This window comes from Ochlerotatus camptorhynchus, unplaced genomic scaffold (genome assembly GCF_037179485.1).
Source record: "Ochlerotatus camptorhynchus isolate MF236.1 unplaced genomic scaffold, CSIRO-AGI_Acam_v1.1 ptg000370l, whole genome shotgun sequence".
Lineage (NCBI taxonomy): Eukaryota > Metazoa > Arthropoda > Insecta > Diptera > Culicidae > Ochlerotatus > Ochlerotatus camptorhynchus.
The window spans coordinates 1,832,207-1,852,799 of NW_027040858.1; the positions used below are offsets into that span (position 1 = coordinate 1,832,207).

General features: G+C 38.4%; 1 protein-coding gene across 1 annotated transcript; it reads left to right on the top strand.

The window, feature by feature from the left end:
* Positions 1 to 2,987: 2,987 nt before the first annotated feature.
* LOC135709990 (putative nuclease HARBI1) lies at positions 2,988 to 5,053 on the top strand. The gene is made up of 4 exons (XM_065232447.1): positions 2,988 to 3,136; positions 3,197 to 3,638; positions 3,693 to 3,837; positions 4,670 to 5,053. Exons 1-4 carry the CDS (start codon positions 2,988 to 2,990, stop codon positions 5,050 to 5,052), a joined length of 1,119 nt encoding a protein of 372 aa, XP_065088519.1. The 3' UTR covers position 5,053.
* The last annotated feature ends 15,540 nt before the right edge of the window (positions 5,054 to 20,593 follow it).

A 20,593-nucleotide genomic window follows, 5' to 3' on the forward strand; every position in this document is an offset into this window, starting at 1 on the left:
TAAATGATCATACAAATTACAAAGAAATTTCTGATCAATGCACAAAACTGATGTCTCTCTCGGAAAATATTTACCCTAGCCTCGAACACGCGTACACAATTTATGAGTTGGTTCGTGTCTAATCTATTTCGGACAAATTCATTTTATCTAGATAAAGCATTTCTATGGTTTTGACAGATGGGATCGCTTTACATTTGAATCGACCGTTATGGATTCTCGATCAAAAGTTAAGTTTAAGTTTCATGTCGGTTTGTCGGTGGTTATGGACTCAGTTTTATAAGTCTGAAATATTGATCAAACCCAATTTGAAAAGTAGTGATGAAGTGTCCATCTCGATGACTTTTTTTTTCAAAATGCAAATTTTAATTATGTCGAGAGTAACATTCGCACCGATCCGAGAAAAATAAAGTTTTGGTTTAATGACCGAAAAGTTATTCCTATTTCCAATTGAACACATATGATCTCATAGTGATAGCAATGTTTAACATATCAAGCAGGGTTTTAATCACACAAAGCAGATCGTTAGCTTTCATGCTAAAAAATACTGGTTTTTGAGTCAAAAGTTAATATACGTCGTTTGGTGGCTCCTAATGTTGCTTAAATCAAAGTTTACTTACCAGGATATTCGGAAGAGTTATCCATCTCGTCTCCCTCGCCCATTCATCATTTTAGGACCACCGAAATCATCTTAGCAACAAACAGTTTGATTTATTCACTTTAATGATGAGACAGCGAAACGACGAACGTACACTTTTCACGGGTTTCGCTGTTACTTAAGACAAACGGCATCTCCATAGAAATTGGGTGACTGAAGTAACATCTAAAAATATTTTGATCGGAAGGTGATTACGTCAAAAAGCAATTTGACTGGTAAATAAATTTAAAAATGGGATGTGATCCCGTGATCCTATATTCGGACAGTTTATAGTGTAATAACACCGACAAACCGACATGACACTTAATTCTAACTTATGCCCGAAAATCGTAAACGGCCGATTTAAATGTGCAGTGATCCGAACTGTCAAAACCATAGGAGTTTTTGATCTAGATGAAAATAATTTGTCCAGAATAAATCAGACACAAACCAGTTTATAACTTTTGCATGCGGGTTCATGGATTAGCTAAATAGCGAAGACGGAGCCAGATGTCAGTAGTGTGCTTTGGTCAGAAATTTTATTCAGGGTTATTCTGCGTGGCGTATGAGGTGAGACGACAATTGTCACCTCGCAGTCACATGACTCTTCTCACTCGATTCCGACAGTCGACTCGGGTGACGTGAGAGGTTCATTTCTCGGTGAGTGAGAAAATGAATCGCAAGCGACTCTGTGTTCATCCGTAGAACTGTCAGTATAACTTGTTTTTCGCAAAGGGCGCGTGCGTCTTATACCCGTTCATTTAAAATTGAATTTATGTTTTAGAATTTTAATTATTATAACGATTTCTAACATTCTATGCATGAGAATTAAAACCGACTTAATTTTATTTTCGTTTGTCAACAATTTATCGCTTAAATTTACTTGTTTTTCTTAAGTAAAATGTAATTAACATAAATTTAAAAAATATGATCTACAACAGGCCCTTTGAGTTTCTTGGTGTTTACATTTATTTCAATAACGAAAGGTAAAATAACTTAAAAAATCTCCTTTCGTTCAAAAACTTTATAATTGTGCTCTAAGTTACAAGAAAACTTCCGCTAAAAAGATGTTTAATCCATCGGTTACTATACGAGTAGATATAAATGGTAAGTTCACGATTTATCTTAATTGTAGAGAAGCTCCAATAATCTAGAATTTCTGCAGGGCAGCTGATCCGGCACATTCCAGAAGTTCAAGGTTGATGTTTTCCATGAACGAAAAAAACAGCTTCAATAAAACCGTAAATTTACGATAACGGTGTAAAGTACGATCAAGTGGTTGGTGCTTAATAAGGCGACGTTCAATCGATAGAAGTGCATGTTTCTATCAAGAAGTGGAACGGATCCCCAGTGGAGTGAAAAGTTTTTTTTTTAGATTTTTGCATCGAAACCATCAGATTGTATTGTATTGGAAACCATTGGATCAGCGGTTCAAAGAACTTCTACACCATAATCCAAGTGTCAATAGAAACACTTCCAAACCTTTAAAAGTCTAGTGCCAGCCTACACTACTAATCCCGGTGGACGCATAATTGTCACATGTGATATGGAGCTTCATATAGACCTCGGACAAATATGCGTTAACCTGTAATATAAGCACAGAATGGAGATTTACGGTTTGGATATAAATAGAATATGGCTTGTAAACAGGAATTATAAATTAATATACATATTACAGCATATTTTTTATTTCGCTTTCATTTAAATGAATGACATACTATAACACAGACGATGCTAGAAGGGTGTCCAGCAAATAAGTCGTAAGATCCCAGAAATGAGTGTACATTCATGTTCTTGTTATTTTTATACTCGAGATAATGAAAAAAACAATCTGTTTCATTCATTATTTCTGTATTTTTTTGTAATTTTGTATCAATTATAAAATCCCTGCCTTATTCTAGAGGAACTTTTTCGAATTTATATTTTAAACAAATCCGGTATGTATGTATGAAGTGAGTGCTCATTGCAAGACAGCGTATATCACGTGATATATGCTGTAATGTGAACGGGGTATAAGCCATTATGAAAGATAACTGTTGATTTATATTTGTATATTTTAAATGTCATCTCAGGCATGGTGGCTTTTTCACTATGGGAAAAGTGTGGTTTTAGAGCAAATTGTAAACAAACTTGGTCGCTGTCCCATACAAAAATCCAACATGACTGAATCATGAATTTGACACATAAGAACACCTATATGTAGTCACCTTGATCTCAGTACTATTCCTTTTGTTTTACTTCTTAAACAACGACGTTCATAGATTTTTTTTGGCCGGAATATAGATTTAGAAATAAACATCGATTATTTGTATTAACCTAGTTATTGACACATAAAACTTGGAAAACTTGAAGTATGAGCTGCTTTGAATTTTGGTTTAGTGATGACGAGAACGAGGACGAGAATGCAAATACCAACGAAAGTTCTTCTGTTCACTCGTTGGTGCGCCTGGAGCGTCGAAGGCTACGAGACATGAGCAATCCCTTAGATATGCCATGCAATGCGTAAGTTAACTTAAATTATCCATAATATAGTGTATATAGGATTCGATGTATATATTTCAGGTTTATCAGATATTTTCGGATTTCCAAGGACCTTTTCAAGTATTTATTAAATATTGTTGAACGAAAGCTAGGCAGTACAGTTGGATCCGCATCTGTGCTACCAATTATTAAGCTATCGGCAGCAATGAGGTTCTTTGCAGAAGGAAGTTATCAGAAGGGAGTAGGCAACGATTTATTTGCGGGAATGGCTCAACCGACAATGTCAAAATCTTTGTCATCTATTGTTAATATATTGGAATCTGAAGTCTGTCCTACAACAATTACTTTTCCCACCAATGAAGCTGAAAAGAACGCTATTAAAGTTGCATTCTATGAGAAAACGGGATTCCCAGGAATTATAGGATGTGTTGATGGCACGCACGTAAAAATTATTGCTCCTCCTTCAAACATTCAACATCTTTATTACAATAGAAAAGGATTCCATAGTTTGAACGTTATGTTGGTATGTTAGAAATATTTTACGAAGTCATACTGTTAATCACACTTTTTCAAACAGGTATGTGATCATAAACTGAGAATCCGGTACGTAGATTCAAACAATCCTGGATCTAATCACGATTCATTCATATGGAATAAGAGTCCTCTGGATGCAGAGTTGAAAAATAGATACCGAAATGGTGAACGAAATACATGGCTTCTAGGTAAGCGTGCACATACTTAATTTAAGGTAACTGCCAGTTTCGTCAATACCTTTACTTTTGATCGTCGGGGTGCTAAATGAAGTCTTATAACGCTCATTTTTGCATGAGTTTGCATCAAGCTTACCATTGTGACGTAAAACATATAGATTTTAAATATGATTGTACGAATAACCAATGCAAACAGATGCAATAAAATCAAGAAAACCAAGACAAAAAATTATTTGATGATCGGCAAGATTCGATTATGAAGAATGAAAAATCGAGTCTGACCTGTATTATTTATTAAAAACAAGTATAAATCGTGAACCATTAGAGATAAAAGATTGCTTTCTTCAAAAAAAGTTAAGGCCCAAGCGGAAGCGGAAAAGCCCAATCTGAGTAAGCCTACTTGTTTGGTTGAAAACTAGTTAGAACCAAATCGACTTCGGTTAGGCATCTTGATGTCATTTGTGAAAACTGTCAAACTTTCCGTTTCCGTTCCGCTTCCACCCATATAGAGCTTTTTGACGTTTAATCGGCGCACACTACTGCACTATTTAAATAGAACGAGTGCGAGCAAGAGGGAAACAGATTAGTGGGAAAACAAACCGTCCATTGATCCGTGTGTGCTAGATAGAGAAAGACGATTAAACGTCAATAAGGTCTATTGGGCTTTTGGGCCTTTACTTCAAATGAATTGTTTTACAACTTTTTGGAGCAATCTTTTTGCACTGGATGTTTGTGATGGTTTTCTTTTTAAAATCAGCATTAAGTTTGCATTGATGTTGATAAACAAAAATAAATCAAATAGATGACCTATATTGTCCCATCTTACCCCCAAAATCTTTTGCAGGTGACGCCGGATATCCTTTAAAGCCCTATTTGGTTACACCATTCCGTTCTACAACTAGTACACAGAGCTCCGAAAGTCAAGCGAAATTTAATGAAATACACTCAAAAGCACGGATGACTGTTGAAAGAGCTATTGGAGTATTAAAAAATGTATTTCGATGCACATTAGGTGCAAGGCAGTTGCATTACAAACCAGAGAAAGCGGCGAAGATAGTTAACGTGTGTTGTGCTTTACACAATTTGAGGCTTCAGTTTAATGTACCAATGATTGACGAATATTTCGAACCTATCGATAATAATCATATCATTGATCCTACATTTGAAGGTGATATTGACATGTCAGCGGATAATATAAGACAGGAAATTATGTCCTCCATTGTATGAATCTTTCTATTTCATTTATTTGAATTGTTATCTTAAATCGAAGATCAAATAATTTTTACAATAAATTGAGTAAACAAAACTCCACCATTTTATAACGTATTTATATACCTTATACCATGGACCCTTGTTAGTCTGAACGATCCTTCATGCATATTAACGAGGTTCATTTTTAATTTTGACTTCTAGTAACCCTATGACCATCAGAAAGGCGAGTTTCTGGTCGCCTTATTTGCTGTTTTGTTTTGCTTATTTTTCAGTGTAGTCAATCAATAGTCAATCAGTGTAGAGCGTTCCATTTTGCTTTTCTCCATTCCATGATGTGCTAAATGACTTTTGAGCAATTTAATTTGCACAGCGTGCAGATTAGCAGGATTCAAAATATAAAGTGTTCTGATTAAAATGGTCAGATTACCGGGGGTCTATGGTACATTATTTGTGACAGAACTTTAACACCCCTCCTACTCCCTATGGTGAGCTACAACACATTAATTTTAAATACTGGCCCTAGATCTTATTGATCAACACCGACATCAACATCAAACCAACACAACATTCGAGAATCCGTGAATCTGTGGATAATAACCGGTACGAGCATGACCCTAATAAATTGTATGGTTATTTTGCTTACCGACGTCTTCGGAGTATCATCCAAACCATTCGAAGAAAAGTTCGACAATTTGTGATATCGTTCAATTATTGTATTTGTTTATTAGGGGATGCCATTAAAAATATTTGACATACATCTTGGACTTAAAGCTGGAAACGTCCTAAGAGTAATTTTAGAGACCCTTAAGGATATTTTTTCACTGCTGTATTACAGGAAAAGTTCACAATTGTCTTGGGAGGTTATTGAAAAACCACGTGGACAGGTTTTTTCCCTTTGTCTGTGCAAAACAAAAACCTATACTCTGGGGTCTATTTGCCCCAAATTTACAGTGCCATATCATAGCGAAATTTCAATAGATTTTGATTTTTTTTTTCCATGTTTTTTTCTTGTCAACCTTCTTTTCCGTACTGAGTACCAATGCTACTGACGCCAGGGAGGAAGCTCCCACACCTGAACTCTCTATCGACCATCAACTCACAAATCGGGGACCAACGGCTTAATTTCCCTTCCGCTTTATGAATATCTCAAATAAGTCGGTACATGGATTGCGCGCTTCACCCACGCTAATGGAATCAGTTAAGTTCTTTATTAGAAAGGATTTCGGGGCTGATTCACCTCCACCAGCTAATGGAATCAATCGTGAGCAATGGAAATAGAAACCACGCTCTACAGAAAAGTTTTGTATACTTCAAGATGGTTTGGCAAAAAGTCCATGAAAGATGCACCAAACATTCTAAGGTCTATAAGCAGCTGGAAGATGTCAATGGAGAAGTTCTTAGTTTTCTTTAAAAAACATTTTTTTAAAAAGTAAGGGTTTGTAATATAATTTTCTGTGTTTTATTATTGCTTTTTTTTTCAAACTTACTCTAATGAAGCATGTTTTGATTCCAATAGCTCGAGCTTTTTCTTTTTATACTCCAGTAGAGCTATTTTGTACTGTATTTTCTCTTTATTCTGTTTTTCCTTACGTAGGGCGTTTTCTTGCTCGAGCTGAATCTTTTTCTCCTGCAGATAATAGTTTTTCCTGGAGTACCGTGCTAAGTCCTTTACGCCATCTCGGATGTCTTTTAGAAAATCTGTCTGCGTTTTCAGCAGCTCTTCACGTTGGTCTTTCTTTTGCACATTTTGTTGATTGTCATTCGGCATTGTATCAGAAAAACCTGGATCGTCCTTAGGATCAATGTTTTCCTCGTCACTGCTGTCTGGATCTTGCCGATGCGCTGAACCGCTTTGCGGACGTGAAGTCCCAGAGCACGAAGGTTCTTGATAATTAAAATCGGCTTGTTCTGCCAATCGTGAGGGCGTGACAGTCGGCCCCAATCCGAAAACGTTGCCTGTGGTATAAAAACATTAAAATTGCCTTTCAAACATGCTTAAACAAATGCAATAAATTACCTTCAGTAGCAATAGCTTTATCTAGTTGAAGCAGTGCTACAACTGCTTCCTCACATGGAGTTAGATTTGCCATTTGGTTTGGGCCACCACCTGTCGCACGTGCCTCAATACGTATGTGCGATAACTTCCTTTTAGTTTTGAGCTTGTAGTCATTCCATACCTATATACATGAATTACATTAACAAACAAAACAAGCTGTAACGCTGTAACATAATTCTGGACTAATTTCAGATTTGGGCATAACTGTTTTTTGTAAACACTGACTTCAATCATCGATTTCTCGCGTATAAAAGTTTAATCACGCAAACTAACATCATAACGAGCATCATAATCAGGTAGGAGAATGATTCCTCTATGTTTGTATAGTTTGTCCGCGAGAAATCGGTGATTTTTTACAAAGGCAAATACGCTCGAATCTCGAATCACTCCGTAATTATTAATCTGTACTTACTTTCTGCCATTCAAACATAGACCGGATCGGTGGCCCCAGACTATTTAGGTCTTTAGTTAGTGCAATCCAGACTTCACAAAATTTTTTCCTATTAAAATTCGCCGCCTCCGCGTATTTCATTCCCTTGGCCACCGGCGGGTATTTCTCCATGGTGGCCACCAAACAGTCGAATTGATGTCTGTTAGTAATTTTTATTCTGTAAAAAGGTCGTAAAAAGTCGTAAATTTGATGAAATCGGCGTATTCGTTTGACAGCCATTGTGAAGTCAACACCAAAAATAAACACCGCGTTTTATTTCAAATATTTATTTATCCCGCGATACGTAAAAGTTTCGCGAAAGTTCCATCCACAGATGGGGATAGCCAAGAATCCAGAGTACGTATCAGCAGCAGACTTTATAATTTTTTTCAACGGGCCAACCCCTAGATTTGTGCCATTAGGTGAAAAAACAACTCTTTGAAAATTTCAGCTCATTCAAATGTAACACGAACTGGCGCTTTTGATTTGAAATTTATATAGGAATATTGGTTGAAATGTATGGATACATAACATTCCTTCACTCTTTCGTGCATAGAACTGCCCTAATAAAAAATAACCATTAACGAACGATAACCCAAATCATTGAACTATTCCACAAATGGTTTGGATGGTACCCAGAACACGTCGTTAAGCAAATTAACTATACAATTTTTATTAGGGTGGTTCAGCAAACTCGATTGAGCTCAGAATTTTAATAATAAAAAAAAAGTTCATATTTTCCACAGTTTAACATCCAGGCTAGAGTCGGTGTATAATGAGTCACGCCAAGAGAAAAACAGTTGAACTCGCATCACGGTTTTCGAAAGATTCCCTTTCTTTTCACTTTGCAACAGAGGACTTCTACATCAACTTCAAATGACTTCCAGCGAGAAAAAAATATAGCGGCTTTAGTAAATCATTATATCAGTGATTTAGTCAAATTATCTTAACCAAAAATAGTAGAAATTCTCATAAGTGATCATTACCAAACGTATCCCATGACAATTTATTGCTCACTGCGTGTTTATGATCATTTCTTCGATTATATTTTATATTTTATTGCAATACCTTTCGTGGATCTTTCATAGCATCGTAATGTTTGTGTACTTTGCGCGATAGGTAGCCGGTTTGACAGTTCAATAGGTAGACTTGGCTTCACTCTTGGCGTGACTCATTATACACCGACTCTAATCCAGGCTTGTGTCAGTAGATGAGATAACCACTACCTGAATGTTTCAGCTCTTTTTGACGTTACATGGGCTGCCACTTTTGGTTTAATGTTCATAGGGTTAACTACCCCATTTTCAGCCTATTAAGCACAACCCGCACTTATTCTTTCTTAATTTAGCGCAGTTTAGCATCAAACGGAATGTTATTATTACTGATGGCTTCCAAATTTATTTACCGTAAGATTTGATAAAGAGAAACCAATCGTTGAGATATTGTCAAAAGTCTAACACTGTTTCTTGACGCCAAACTCGGCCTACAGATTCCAAACTCGGCCAAACGCATTGAAAAGCCATTGAAACGCCAATGAATAAATTCACTTCGGCCTATCGGATGAAGTTAAAAATTGATTCGGTCGGAGCGCTTCTTTTGTTTTGGGGAATAATGGGTGCAAACCTTCATATTACGCGTTCTCATTGACTTCGTTCCGTAGCTTATTAACTAAAGTATCGTACCAAACGCATAATTGACTTGTTAGCTCTGAAATCATGGATTTATTTGAAGTTTTCTGCACGATAGGCCCAAAATGGGCGATTAGGCCGAAGTAGTTCTCTACCCTATAGGAGATTTGGTTGAAATTTTCACATACAAAATGCTCATATACATTCACAAGCGAATATCTCAATAAAACTAACTGGATTCATGATGCAATCTTCAGCAAAATTGTTACTCCTTAACTGAACTACAAGTTTTGAAAACCTGAATCAAATCGAGAACAAGGAAACTTTTTTTATGATCGGTAAAGTGTACCCTAATAAAAAATAACCATAAACGAACGACAACCCAAATAATAGAACCATTCCACAAATGGTTTGGATGATACCCGGAACACATCGTTAAGCAAAATAACCATAACAATTTTATTAGGGTAGGTGTGTCATTTTTCATACAAAATTCAAACTAAAAGCGCCTGCTCATCTTAAAACCAAATAAGTTGAAACTTTCAGAAAATAATTTTCTCACAAAAAGGCACAAATTTTGGGGTTGGCCCGTGGAAAATTAAAAATTTTATTTTTGTGGGCCAGTCTAATCACCAGCCCCCAGAAACGGTCCCGGAGTGAAAAAAAACTTATGTTTTCGTGCGCCGCAACTACCTACGACAAAGGAAAACTGAAGCACACCTGTCAACAGCCAGCCAAAAGGAAGCCGCTGTTATCAACAGTGGAATAGATATGCATCTACGAAGTGTATCAATGTCCGATAAGCTGTGTTCCCATTCTGACACTGGAGTGTCTCAACCGACTATCCCTAAACACAACGGCTACGACATGCTGGCAGACGTACAGCAGGATGAAAACAAAAGAACCACTCGATAACATTTCGGAATAAGTCCATTGCCATTGAATTCCAGTCTGAATGGAGACGGAAAATTCACTCTTCGGAATAACAGTGGAACAGTGCAAATCCGAGTTTAATGCCCTGATCTTTTCCAACAAATAGAGAATTGTCTTAAAAAGGCAAATGTGGACTTCTTTACGCACTTTACACGCGAAGAAGCTACCATGAAGATAGTGCTCTCTGGGTTACCGATTTTCAAGTACGATGAACTAGCAGCAGAACTCGAAAGGAACGATATTCGTCTTGGAAACTGCTGCCCGAAACTGATGATGGCAATAGCGTACTTTATCTAATACATTTAAATAAAGGACACATTAAACTTTACAAACTGCGTGATGTTCGACCCCTATTCAATGTAATAGTGTTTTCTAAAAAGAAAAGGGATGTGATCCAATGCTACCGTTGTCAAAGATTCGGGCACGGTATAGTCGTCACTGCAATATGATTGCACGCTGTGTCAAATGTGGTAAAAAGCATACATCGAACTCTTGCCCTCTACCCATGAAAGATCAACTTAACAAGGATACGGAGATCAACTTACGGCAGAAGTTGAATTGTGCAAATTACCAACAGAATCACACGACAAACTTTAAGAAATGTCCGTACCGGAAGTATTACCTTAAGCAGCAGGAGCAGAAAATCTCACGTCACCAAGACACCGTCATTTGGTGTCCCACAAAGTTCCGTTCTTAGCCCCACTCTGTAGAACATCTTTACTGCCGATGTCATAATGGTAGACGGAGAAATATATGCTTTCTTCGCTGATGATACCGGTTATCTCGTATCGGACAAGATCCAGAAATCGTAATGGTAAAACCTCAGGAAGCACAGAATCGCCTTGAAGAGTTCTACGAAAAATGGAGAATTAACATCAATCCCACTAAAACTCTAGCCGTCTTCTTCTCAATATCACTTTTCAGCCTCCTGTGACAATCGGCGGTCAAGACGCTCCATGGTCCGACGACGCTAAATATTTAGGATTAGTCCTCTGCCTCAAGCTTACTTTTACCAAACACATTAACCAAACGCTTGCAAATTGCTCGGAACTGACCCGATCTCTGTACACTCTGGTGAATCGAAGAACTCGCCTCCAGCTTCACAACAGACTGCTGCTAAGCAAATGTGTATTTCGGCCTGTACGGATTTCCAGCCTGGATCAACTGTGCAAAGACGCATCGTTTCCGTTACCAAAGGGCGCAATATAAACTCCTCAAAATGATTCACAAACTCGATCCATGGCATCCAACCGAAGACCTGCATGTTTTTTAAAGATAGAAATGATCGACGAATTTGCCAATCGGCTGCTTCGGAGTTTCAAAACTAGCTGCCAGATATCGGACAATCCATCAATCGTAACAATTGATTTCTCTTAGAACCATAAGCCTTCCAACAACATCAACATCACTGAAATTAATTATCGCCACGGTAAATTGTCGAGATCACAGCTGTAAGGAAAATTTAAAACTCTGTCCAAGCAACTAACTTCATAAAATAAAACTGCTATTTTGAAAAATAAAAACGAATCGTACTGTATTATTAAAAAAATCAAATCGCAAAAATTTAATCTACTTACTTCTTCGCCTCCATTTCCTCTAGTCGTCAACATTTTAGGATACGCCTCTGAATGACATTTGTAAGTGACAATTGTCACTCACTTTCGACTGCAAGAATTCAGTGAGAGTTCATCAGAGTTCATCCGAGGTGACTTTTCTCACTTCTTTCGTCTGTCAGAATCGCGTGAGTTTGGTGACTCGAGTCGTCTCACCTAATTCGCCACGCAGAATAACCCTGATTGTTTTTGCTATGGTCATTCATGTCGGTTCGTCAGTGCATCGATTGACACTGATAGCTCGACTTTGTTTACCTTTGTTACTTTCGACGTAATGGAAATTTGCTCTTGACCTCAAGATTGAATCACATTGAGTCGACTCTATCGGAGAAGTGTAAATTTGTGGAACGTTGTTCTATGCTGAATAGTCGCTCTTCCAGCATTAATGCTATACGCTCTGACCACTGTTGGCTGCCGTGTTTTCTATCCGTTTACGATAACCACACCGTAACATAACTAGGGTTAACTACCCCATTTCCGGCCTATTAAGCACAACCCACTCTATTAAGCAAAGTCTTTCTTAATCAAGCGTAGTTTAGCACAAAACGGAATGTTATTATTACTGATGGCTTCCAAATTTATTTACCTTTCCGTATGTACCGTAAGATTTGATAAAGAGAAACCAATTGTTGAGATATTGTCAAAAGTCTAACACTGCTTCTTGACACCAAACTCGGCCTACGGATTCTAAACACGGCCTAACGCATTGAAACGCCACTGAATTCACTTCGGCCTATCAGATGAAGATAAAAATTGATTCGGTCGGAGCGCTTCTTTTGTTTTTGGGAATAATGGGTGCAAACCTTTATATATCACGCGTTCTCATTGACTTCGTTCCGTAGCTTATTAACTAAAGTATCGTACCAAACGCATAATTGAATTGACGAACTCTGAAAATAAACCATGGATTTATTTGAAGTTTTCTACTCGATAGGCCCAAAATGGGCGATTAGGCCGAAGTAGTTCCAACAATCAATACGAAACTAACGATTTTAAATTGGCTCCCTACTTGACTAGCCTATTGGTCCCAAGCAAACGATTAACGTACCCCATTCTAGTCGAAATTCTAGTACTACGCAATGTTTGTTTTGATTCGCTATTGGCGTTGACGGCACCGTCGAAAAATTTGCTCTTCCAGCAAATATAGACAGTTTCCTACACACTTAATCTAGCTCGGTAAAATCTCCAACAGCCGAATACCTCGGCATTTACTTTTGCTGATATCTCTTCAAAATATCTGTTTGTCAGCTGATATCTCAGCAAAATATTATTTGTTAGCTGAGTCTCGGCAAATGTTTTACTGAATCTCAGCAAAATATATTGCAGAACTGCTCGGCTGTTGGAATCTCGGCGAAAAAATTTAAGTGTGTATGGGAATTTTCGGTGGAGTGAAAGGATAGTACAAAGTCCGCCATGTTTCACGCACAGTCTGACGTTTGCTTATGGATTTTCTCATAGGAGTAAAGAGCTACCCGAATAGAAATTGTAATGTAGGAAACATCAGCAGACATCTTCAATACATTAAATTTTAACGTATATTGCTGTACCCTTAATGTATTCAGACTTCAGTGTGACGTCCAAGTACATAAAAATACATTAGCCTCAAACGTTACATCAGAATCAAACGTCTTGACGATGTAAAATTTGACATCAGAATACATCCAACGACAACAGAACCTAACGTTACATTAGAATCAAACTTCATCACGATGTAATTTGTTGCACGCATAAAACATCAGAATACATCCAATGACAACAGAACCAAACGATACATTAGAATCAAACTTCATCACGATGTAAATTGTTGCACGCATAAAACATTAGAATACATCCTATGACACAACAATAAAAAGTGTAACGTGTAAGTAACGTTTTTTACATCCGAGAACATCCGAAAACGTTTAGTTCTAACATCGGGAAACATCTACATTAGAAAACATCAGAAAACGTTTACATATAAAAACATCCGAACAACGTTTAGTTTTAACGTAATGTACATCAGAAAACATCCTTAAAACGTTTGGTTCTAATGTCAAGAGATTGAAATTTTTGACGTCAGACCGACATTAGAATGGCAAAATTTTGTTCCAAAATTTCTGATGTATACACTATGTTACGTTGCTTAAATACAACTAAATCATAATGTTTTCTAATGTTTGACATCAGGCATACATTTGATTTCGATGCTGATGTAGACATCAAAATCAAACGTTGGGCTAATGTAAATTTCTATTCGGGTACAGAGTCACCGTCAACGCCAATGAAAGTTTGACAGATAAAATGAGGGGTTATTGGTTTTTCCTATGTTTCGAGGGGTGAATCGATTAGCTTGGGACCGAAGAGAGTACCAGAGCTGAGCCAAAAAGTTGTATTCGTTTTTTCGGGACCTTCTAGTCTTAGAGTTACCTCTATGGTAGTTCTCTACCCTATATCAATAGGAAGAGAATAATCAGGGTTATTCCAACAATCAATACGAAACAAACGATTTTAAATTGGCTCACCACTTTAGTAGCCTATTGGTCCCAAGCAAACGATTAACGTACCCTATTCTAGTTGAAATTCTATTACTACACTATGTTTGTTTTGATTCGCTATGAAAGTTTGACAGATAACATAAGGGGTGTGTGGATTCATGCAGAACATGCAGGGGTGAGTGAAATAGCTTGGGACTGCTTGGGACCGTTGTTCTGGTACTGAGTGAGCCAAAAATAATAATGATTTTCTTCGGGACCCAGTGGTCTTAGAGTTACCTCTATGGTTATTCTGCGTGGCGAATGAGGTGAGACGACTCGAGTCACTCGTGTCACCCGATTCCAGCTGGCGAGTGAGGTGAGAGAAGTCACTTGGGATGAACCCGGTGAACTCTCACCTTATTCTCACAGTTGTATTTCGGTGACAAAAGTCGTACTGAAGTGACGATTTTAAGTGACAAGAGTCGTAACCTCCGCTGCAGTCGACTGGAAGGAAAACCTTAGAGTTCTATAAGCGATGGTTGCGGTTTTCGGTAATTTATTACTTCTAAATTTGTTTCAATCAATTTTTTTTTTGTTTCTTCGGCTTCCTCAATATGTTTCTTCGGCTTCCTCCTATTTTTGGAATAGGAGTGACGTGTAGGAATCGGAAACCCATGTCTGAGGCCATTTTAAAATTCAATATGGCGGCTTCCGGTTTGAGAAAAATTTGGAAATTCTGCCAAATACCCCACAAAACTGGTATTTTTGGAGTCGGGATTACGTGTAGGGACCGGAAATTGATGTCTGAGGTCAATTTGAAATTCAAGATGGTGGCTTCCGGTTGGGGAAAAACTTGAAAATTCTGTCAAATACCTCTCAATATGAGTATTTTTAGAATCGGGGTGACGTGTAGGGACTAGAAATCGATGTCTGACGCTATTTTGACTTCAATATGGCTGCTTCCGGTTGTAGTAAAATTGGGAATTACTTAGTTGAAGATGCTAATTTCAAATAACAGACTGTAGTGGTAATTTTTATACGATAGATGGAGTAGATGAAAGCATAGAGTTGATAGTTCCGTTAGAGTACGGCAGTGTGAAGATTTTATATAGATATTAGAATAGCGAACTAGGACAACTTTTAAGGAAGGTACAAATCGGTTTTTTCATCTCTCTTTACCAAACTCCCCCTTTGGAGAGGGATGGTGAGGGGTGTCCGGAAATAGATGTCTGACGCCATTTTGAATTCAAGATGGCGGCTTCCGGTGGGAGAAAAACTGGGAATTATTGCCAAATTACCCACAGTAGGAGTATTTTTGGAATCTTGGTGACGTGTAGGGTTCGGAAATCGATGTCTGAGGCCATTTTGAATTCAAGATGGCGGCTTCTGGTTGGAGAAAAACTTGAAAATTATGTCTAATACCCCTCAATATGGGTATTTTTAGAATTGGGGTGACGTATAGGGTCCGAAAATAGATGTCTGACGCCATTTTGAATTCAAGATGGCGGCTTCCGGTGGGAGAAAAACTGGGAATTATTGCCAAATTACCCACAGTAGGGGTATTTTTGGAATCTTGGTGACGTGTAGGGTCCGGAAATAGATGTCTGATGCCATTTTGAATTCAAGATGGCGGCTTCCGGATGGAGAAAAACTGGGAATTATTGCCAAATTACCCACAGTAGGAGTATTTTTGGAATCTTGGTGACGTGTAGGGTTCGGAAATCGATGTCTGAGGCCATTTTGAATTCAAAATGGCGGCTTCCGGTGGGAGAAAAACTGGGAATTATTGCCAAATTACCCACAGTAGGAGTATTTTTGGAATCTTGGTACGTGTAGGGTTCGGAAATCGATGTCTGAGGCCATTTTGAAATTCAAGATGGCAGCTTCCGGTGGGAGAAAAACTGGGAATTATTGCCAAATTACCCACAGTTGAGTATTTTTGGAGTCTTGGTAACGTGTAGGGTCCAGAAATCGATGTCTGAGGCCGTTTTGAAATTCAAGATGGTGGCTTCCGGTTGGAGAAAAACTTGAAAATTATGTCTAATACCCCTCAATATGGGTATTTTTAGAATTGGGGTGACGTATAGGGTCCTGAAATAGATGTCTGACGCCATTTTGAATTCAAGATGGCGGCTTCCGGTGGGAGAAAAACTGAGAATTATTGCCAAATTACCCACAGTATGAGTATTTTTGGAATCTTGGTGACGTGTGGGGTTCGGAAATCGATGTCTGAGGCCATTTTGAAATTCAAGATGGTGGCTTCCGGTTGGAGAAAAACTTGAAAATTCTGTCAAATATCCTTCAATATGGGTATTTTTGGAATTGGGGTGACGTGTAGTGACCGGAAACCCATGTCTGACGCTGTTTTGAATTCAAGATGGTGGCTTCCAGCTAGTGAAAAACTTAGAAATTTCACCAAATACCCCACAAAACTGGTATTTTTGTAGTCGGGTTGACGTGTAGGGACAAGAAATCGATATTGAGGCCATTCGGAATTTCAAGATGGTGGCTTCCGGTTATAGAAAAACTTGAAAATTGTGTCAAATATCCCTCAATATGGGTATTTTTAGAATTGGGGTGACGTGAAGGGACCGGAAATCGATGTCTGACGCTATTTTGACTTCAATATGGCTGCTTCCGGTTGTAGTAAAATTGGGAATTACTGCCAAATTACGCACAGTATGAGTATTTTTGGAGTCTTGGTAACGTGTAGGGTCCAGAAATCGATGCCTGAGGCCGTTTTGAAATTCAAGATGGTGGCTTCCGATTGGAGAAAAACTTGAAAATTCTGTCAAATATCCCTTAATATGGGTATTTTTAGAATTGGGGTGACGTGTAGGGACCGGAAATCGATGTCTGACGCCATTTTAAATTCAATATGGCAGCTTCCGGTGCGAGAAAAACTGGGAATTACTGCCAAATTACCCAAAGTGTGAGTATTTTTGGAATCTTGGTGACGTGTAGGGTCCAGAATCGATGTCTGAGGCCATTTCGAAATTCAAGCTGACGGCTTCCGGTTAAAAAAAAACTTGGAAATTCTGTCAAATATCTCTCAATATGGGTACTTTCAAAATTGGGGTAACGTGTAGGGACCTGAAATCGATGTCTGACGCCATTTTGAATTCAATATGGCGGCTTCCGGTGCGAGAAAAACTGGGAATTACTACCAAATTACCCAAAGTATGAGTATTTTTGGAGACGTGTAGGGTCCGGAAATAGATGTCTGAAGATATTTTGAAATTCAATATGGCGGCTTCCGGTTGGAGAAAAACTGGGAAATTCTGCCAATACCCCACAAAACTGGTATTTTTGCAGTCGGGATGACGTGTAGGGACAGGAAATCGATGTCTGAGGCCATTTTGAATTCAATCTGGTTGCTTCCGATAGAAGACAAACTTGGAAACACTGTCAAATACACCACAATATGAATATTTTTGGAATCGGGTGACATGTAGGGTCCAGAAATCCATGTCTGATGCTATTTTTAAATTCAATATGGTGCCTTCCGGTTACAGAAAAATAGAAAAATACAGGCGGGTTAACCGTCCATACACGCCACTCCAATTCCAAAAATACCCATATTGGAATTTCCAAGTTTTTTGCTAACGGAAAGCCACCATATTGAATTCAAAATGTCGTCAGCCATGCATTTACGGCCTCTAAACATCACCACGATTGCAAAAATACCCATATTGAGGGGTATTTCATAGTATTTTTCAATTTTCCTGTAACTGGAAGCCACCATCTTGAATATAAAAAAATGCATTAGTTTACGGTCCCTACACGTCACCAAGATTCCTAAAATACTCATAATGTGGTGTATTTGACAATATCCCAGTTTTATTTAAACGAAAGCCGTTATCTTGGATATCAAAATGGCGCCAGGCATGGATTTCTGGTCGTCACCCCGATTCCAAAAATACCCCTACATAAGGGGTATTTGACAAAATTTCCAATTTTTTCTCTAACTGGAAGCCGCCATCTTTAATTTTAAAATGGCCGCAGACATCGATTTTAGGTCCTTACACGTCAATCCGACTCTAAAAATACAAATATTGTGAGGTATTTGAGAGAATTTACAAGTTTTTCTCTTGCCGTAAGCAGCCATCTTGAATTTCAAAACGCCAGACATCGATGTTCGGTCCCTACACGTCATCAAGACTCCAAAAATACCCATAATGTGGATAATTTGGCAGTAGTTCCCAGCTTTTCTCTAACCGAAAGCTGGCATATGGAATTCAAAATGGTATCAGACATGGGTTTCCAGTCCATATTGTGGGTAATTTCGCAGTATTGCCCAGTTTTTCTCTAACCGGAAGCCGCCATATTGGATTTCAAAAAAGTGTTAGACATCGATTTCCGGTCCCTACACGTCACCCCGATTCCAAAAATATCCATATTGTGGGTAATTTGGTAGTATTTCCAAGTTTTTCTCTAACCGGAAGCCGCCATCTTGAATTTCAAAAAGGCGTCAGACATGGTTTTTTGGTCCCTACACATCACCAAGATTTCAAAAATACTCAATATTGTGGGTAATTTTGCAGTATTGCCCAGTTTTTCTCGCACCGGAAGCCACGATATTGGATTTCAAAAAAGCGTTAGACATCGATTTCCGGTCCCTAAACGTCACCCCGATTCCAAAAATACCCATATTGTGGGTAATTTCGCAGTATTGCCCAGTTTTTCTCTAACCGGAAGCCGCCATCTTGAATTTCAAAAAAGCGTTAGACATCGATTTACGGTCCCTACACGTAACCCCGATTCCAAAAATACCCATATTGTGGGTAATTTGGTAGTATTTCCAAGTTTTTCTCTAACCGGAAGCCGCCATCTTGAATTTCAAAAAGGCATCAGACATGGTTTTTTTGGTCCCTACACATCACCAAGATTTCAAAAATACCCAATATTGTGGGTAATTTTGCAGTATTGCCAAGTTTTTTTTCTAACCGGAAGCCACCATATTGGATTTCAAAAAAGCGTTAGACATCGATTTCCGGTCCCTAAACGTCACCCCGATTCCAAAAATACCCATATTGTGGGTAATTTCGCAGTATTTCCCAGTTTTTCTCTAACCGGAAGCCGCCATATTGGATTTCAAAAAAGCGTTAGACATCGATTTCCGGTCCCTACACGTCACCCCGATTCCAAAAATACCCATATTGTGGGTAATTTGGCAGTATTGCCCAGTTTTTCTCCCACCGGAAGCCGCCATATTGGATTTCAAAAAAGCTTTAGACATCGATTTCCGGTCCCTACACGTCATCAAGACTCTAAAAATACTCATATTGAGAGGTATTTCACAGAATTTCCAAGTTTTTCTCGCACCGGAAGTCGCCATATTGAATTTCAAAATGGCCTCAGACATCGATTAAGGGTCCTTACACAGCACCCCGTCTACAAAAATACCAATATGGTGAGGTATTTGACAGAATTCCCAGGTTTTCTCTAACCGGAAGCCACCATCTTGAATTTCAAAAAGACGTCAGACATGGTTTTTTGGTCCCTACACGTCATTCCGATTCCAAGAATATCCATATTGTGGGTAATTTGGTAGTATTTCCAAGTTTTTCTCCAACCGGAAGCCGCCATCTTGAATTTCAAAAAGACGTCAGACATGGTTTTTTGGTCCCTACACGTCACCAAGATTCCAAAAATACCCATGTTGTTGGTTATTTTGCAGTACTTCCCAGCTTTTCTCTAACCGGAAGCCGCCATATTGAAATAAAAATAACGTCAGGCGTTGATTTCCGGTCCCCGTACGTCACCCAGATACCAAAAAATACCCATTTTGTGCGGTATTCGACAAAACTTTCCAAAAACTTTTTAGGAAATAAATCGCAAATAATGTTTTTTACGTCTATTTCGATTTACGAACCGCCGGTGTGGTTCGTAAATGGAGGAATACACTGGAACAAGGAACCTAATTAAAAAAAAAACCACGATTGGAAAAAAAATCTTCGTCCGCAACCGAAAACAACAAACAGCCAAAACTGAAAGGGTCTAGCACAGGCCGAACATTTTCAATCTAGAGTCGGTGTATAATGAGTCACGCCAAGAGTGAAGCCAAGTCTACCTATTGGACTGTCAAACTGGCTACCTATCGTGCAAAGTAAACAAACATTACGATGCTATGAAAGGTCCACGAAAGGTATCGCAATAAAATATAAAATATAATCGAAGAAATGATCATCAACACGCAGTGAGCATTAAATTGTCATGGGATACGTTTGGTAACGATCAGTAATGAGAATTTCTACTATTTTTTGTTAAGATGATTGGACAAAATCACTGATAGAATGATTTACAACAGCCGCTATTTTTTTTGCTCGCTAGAAGTCATTTGAAGTTGATGTAGCAGTCCTCTGTTGCCAAGTGAAAAGAAAGGGAATCTTTCGAAAACCGTGATGCGAGTTCAACTGTTTTTCTCTTGGCGTGACTCATTA

Bases quoted from the DNA above. Each gene is read 5' to 3' on its own strand.
- LOC135709990 (XM_065232447.1), top strand. From the start codon at position 2,988: ATGAGCTGCTTTGAATTTTGGTTTAGTGATGACGAGAACGAGGACGAG. The intron at 3,137-3,196 runs GTAAGTTAACTT...TATATATTTCAG, and splicing joins TTAGATATGCCATGCAATGC to GTTTATCAGATATTTTCGGA. The intron at 3,838-4,669 runs GTAAGCGTGCAC...AATCTTTTGCAG, and splicing joins ACGAAATACATGGCTTCTAG to GTGACGCCGGATATCCTTTA.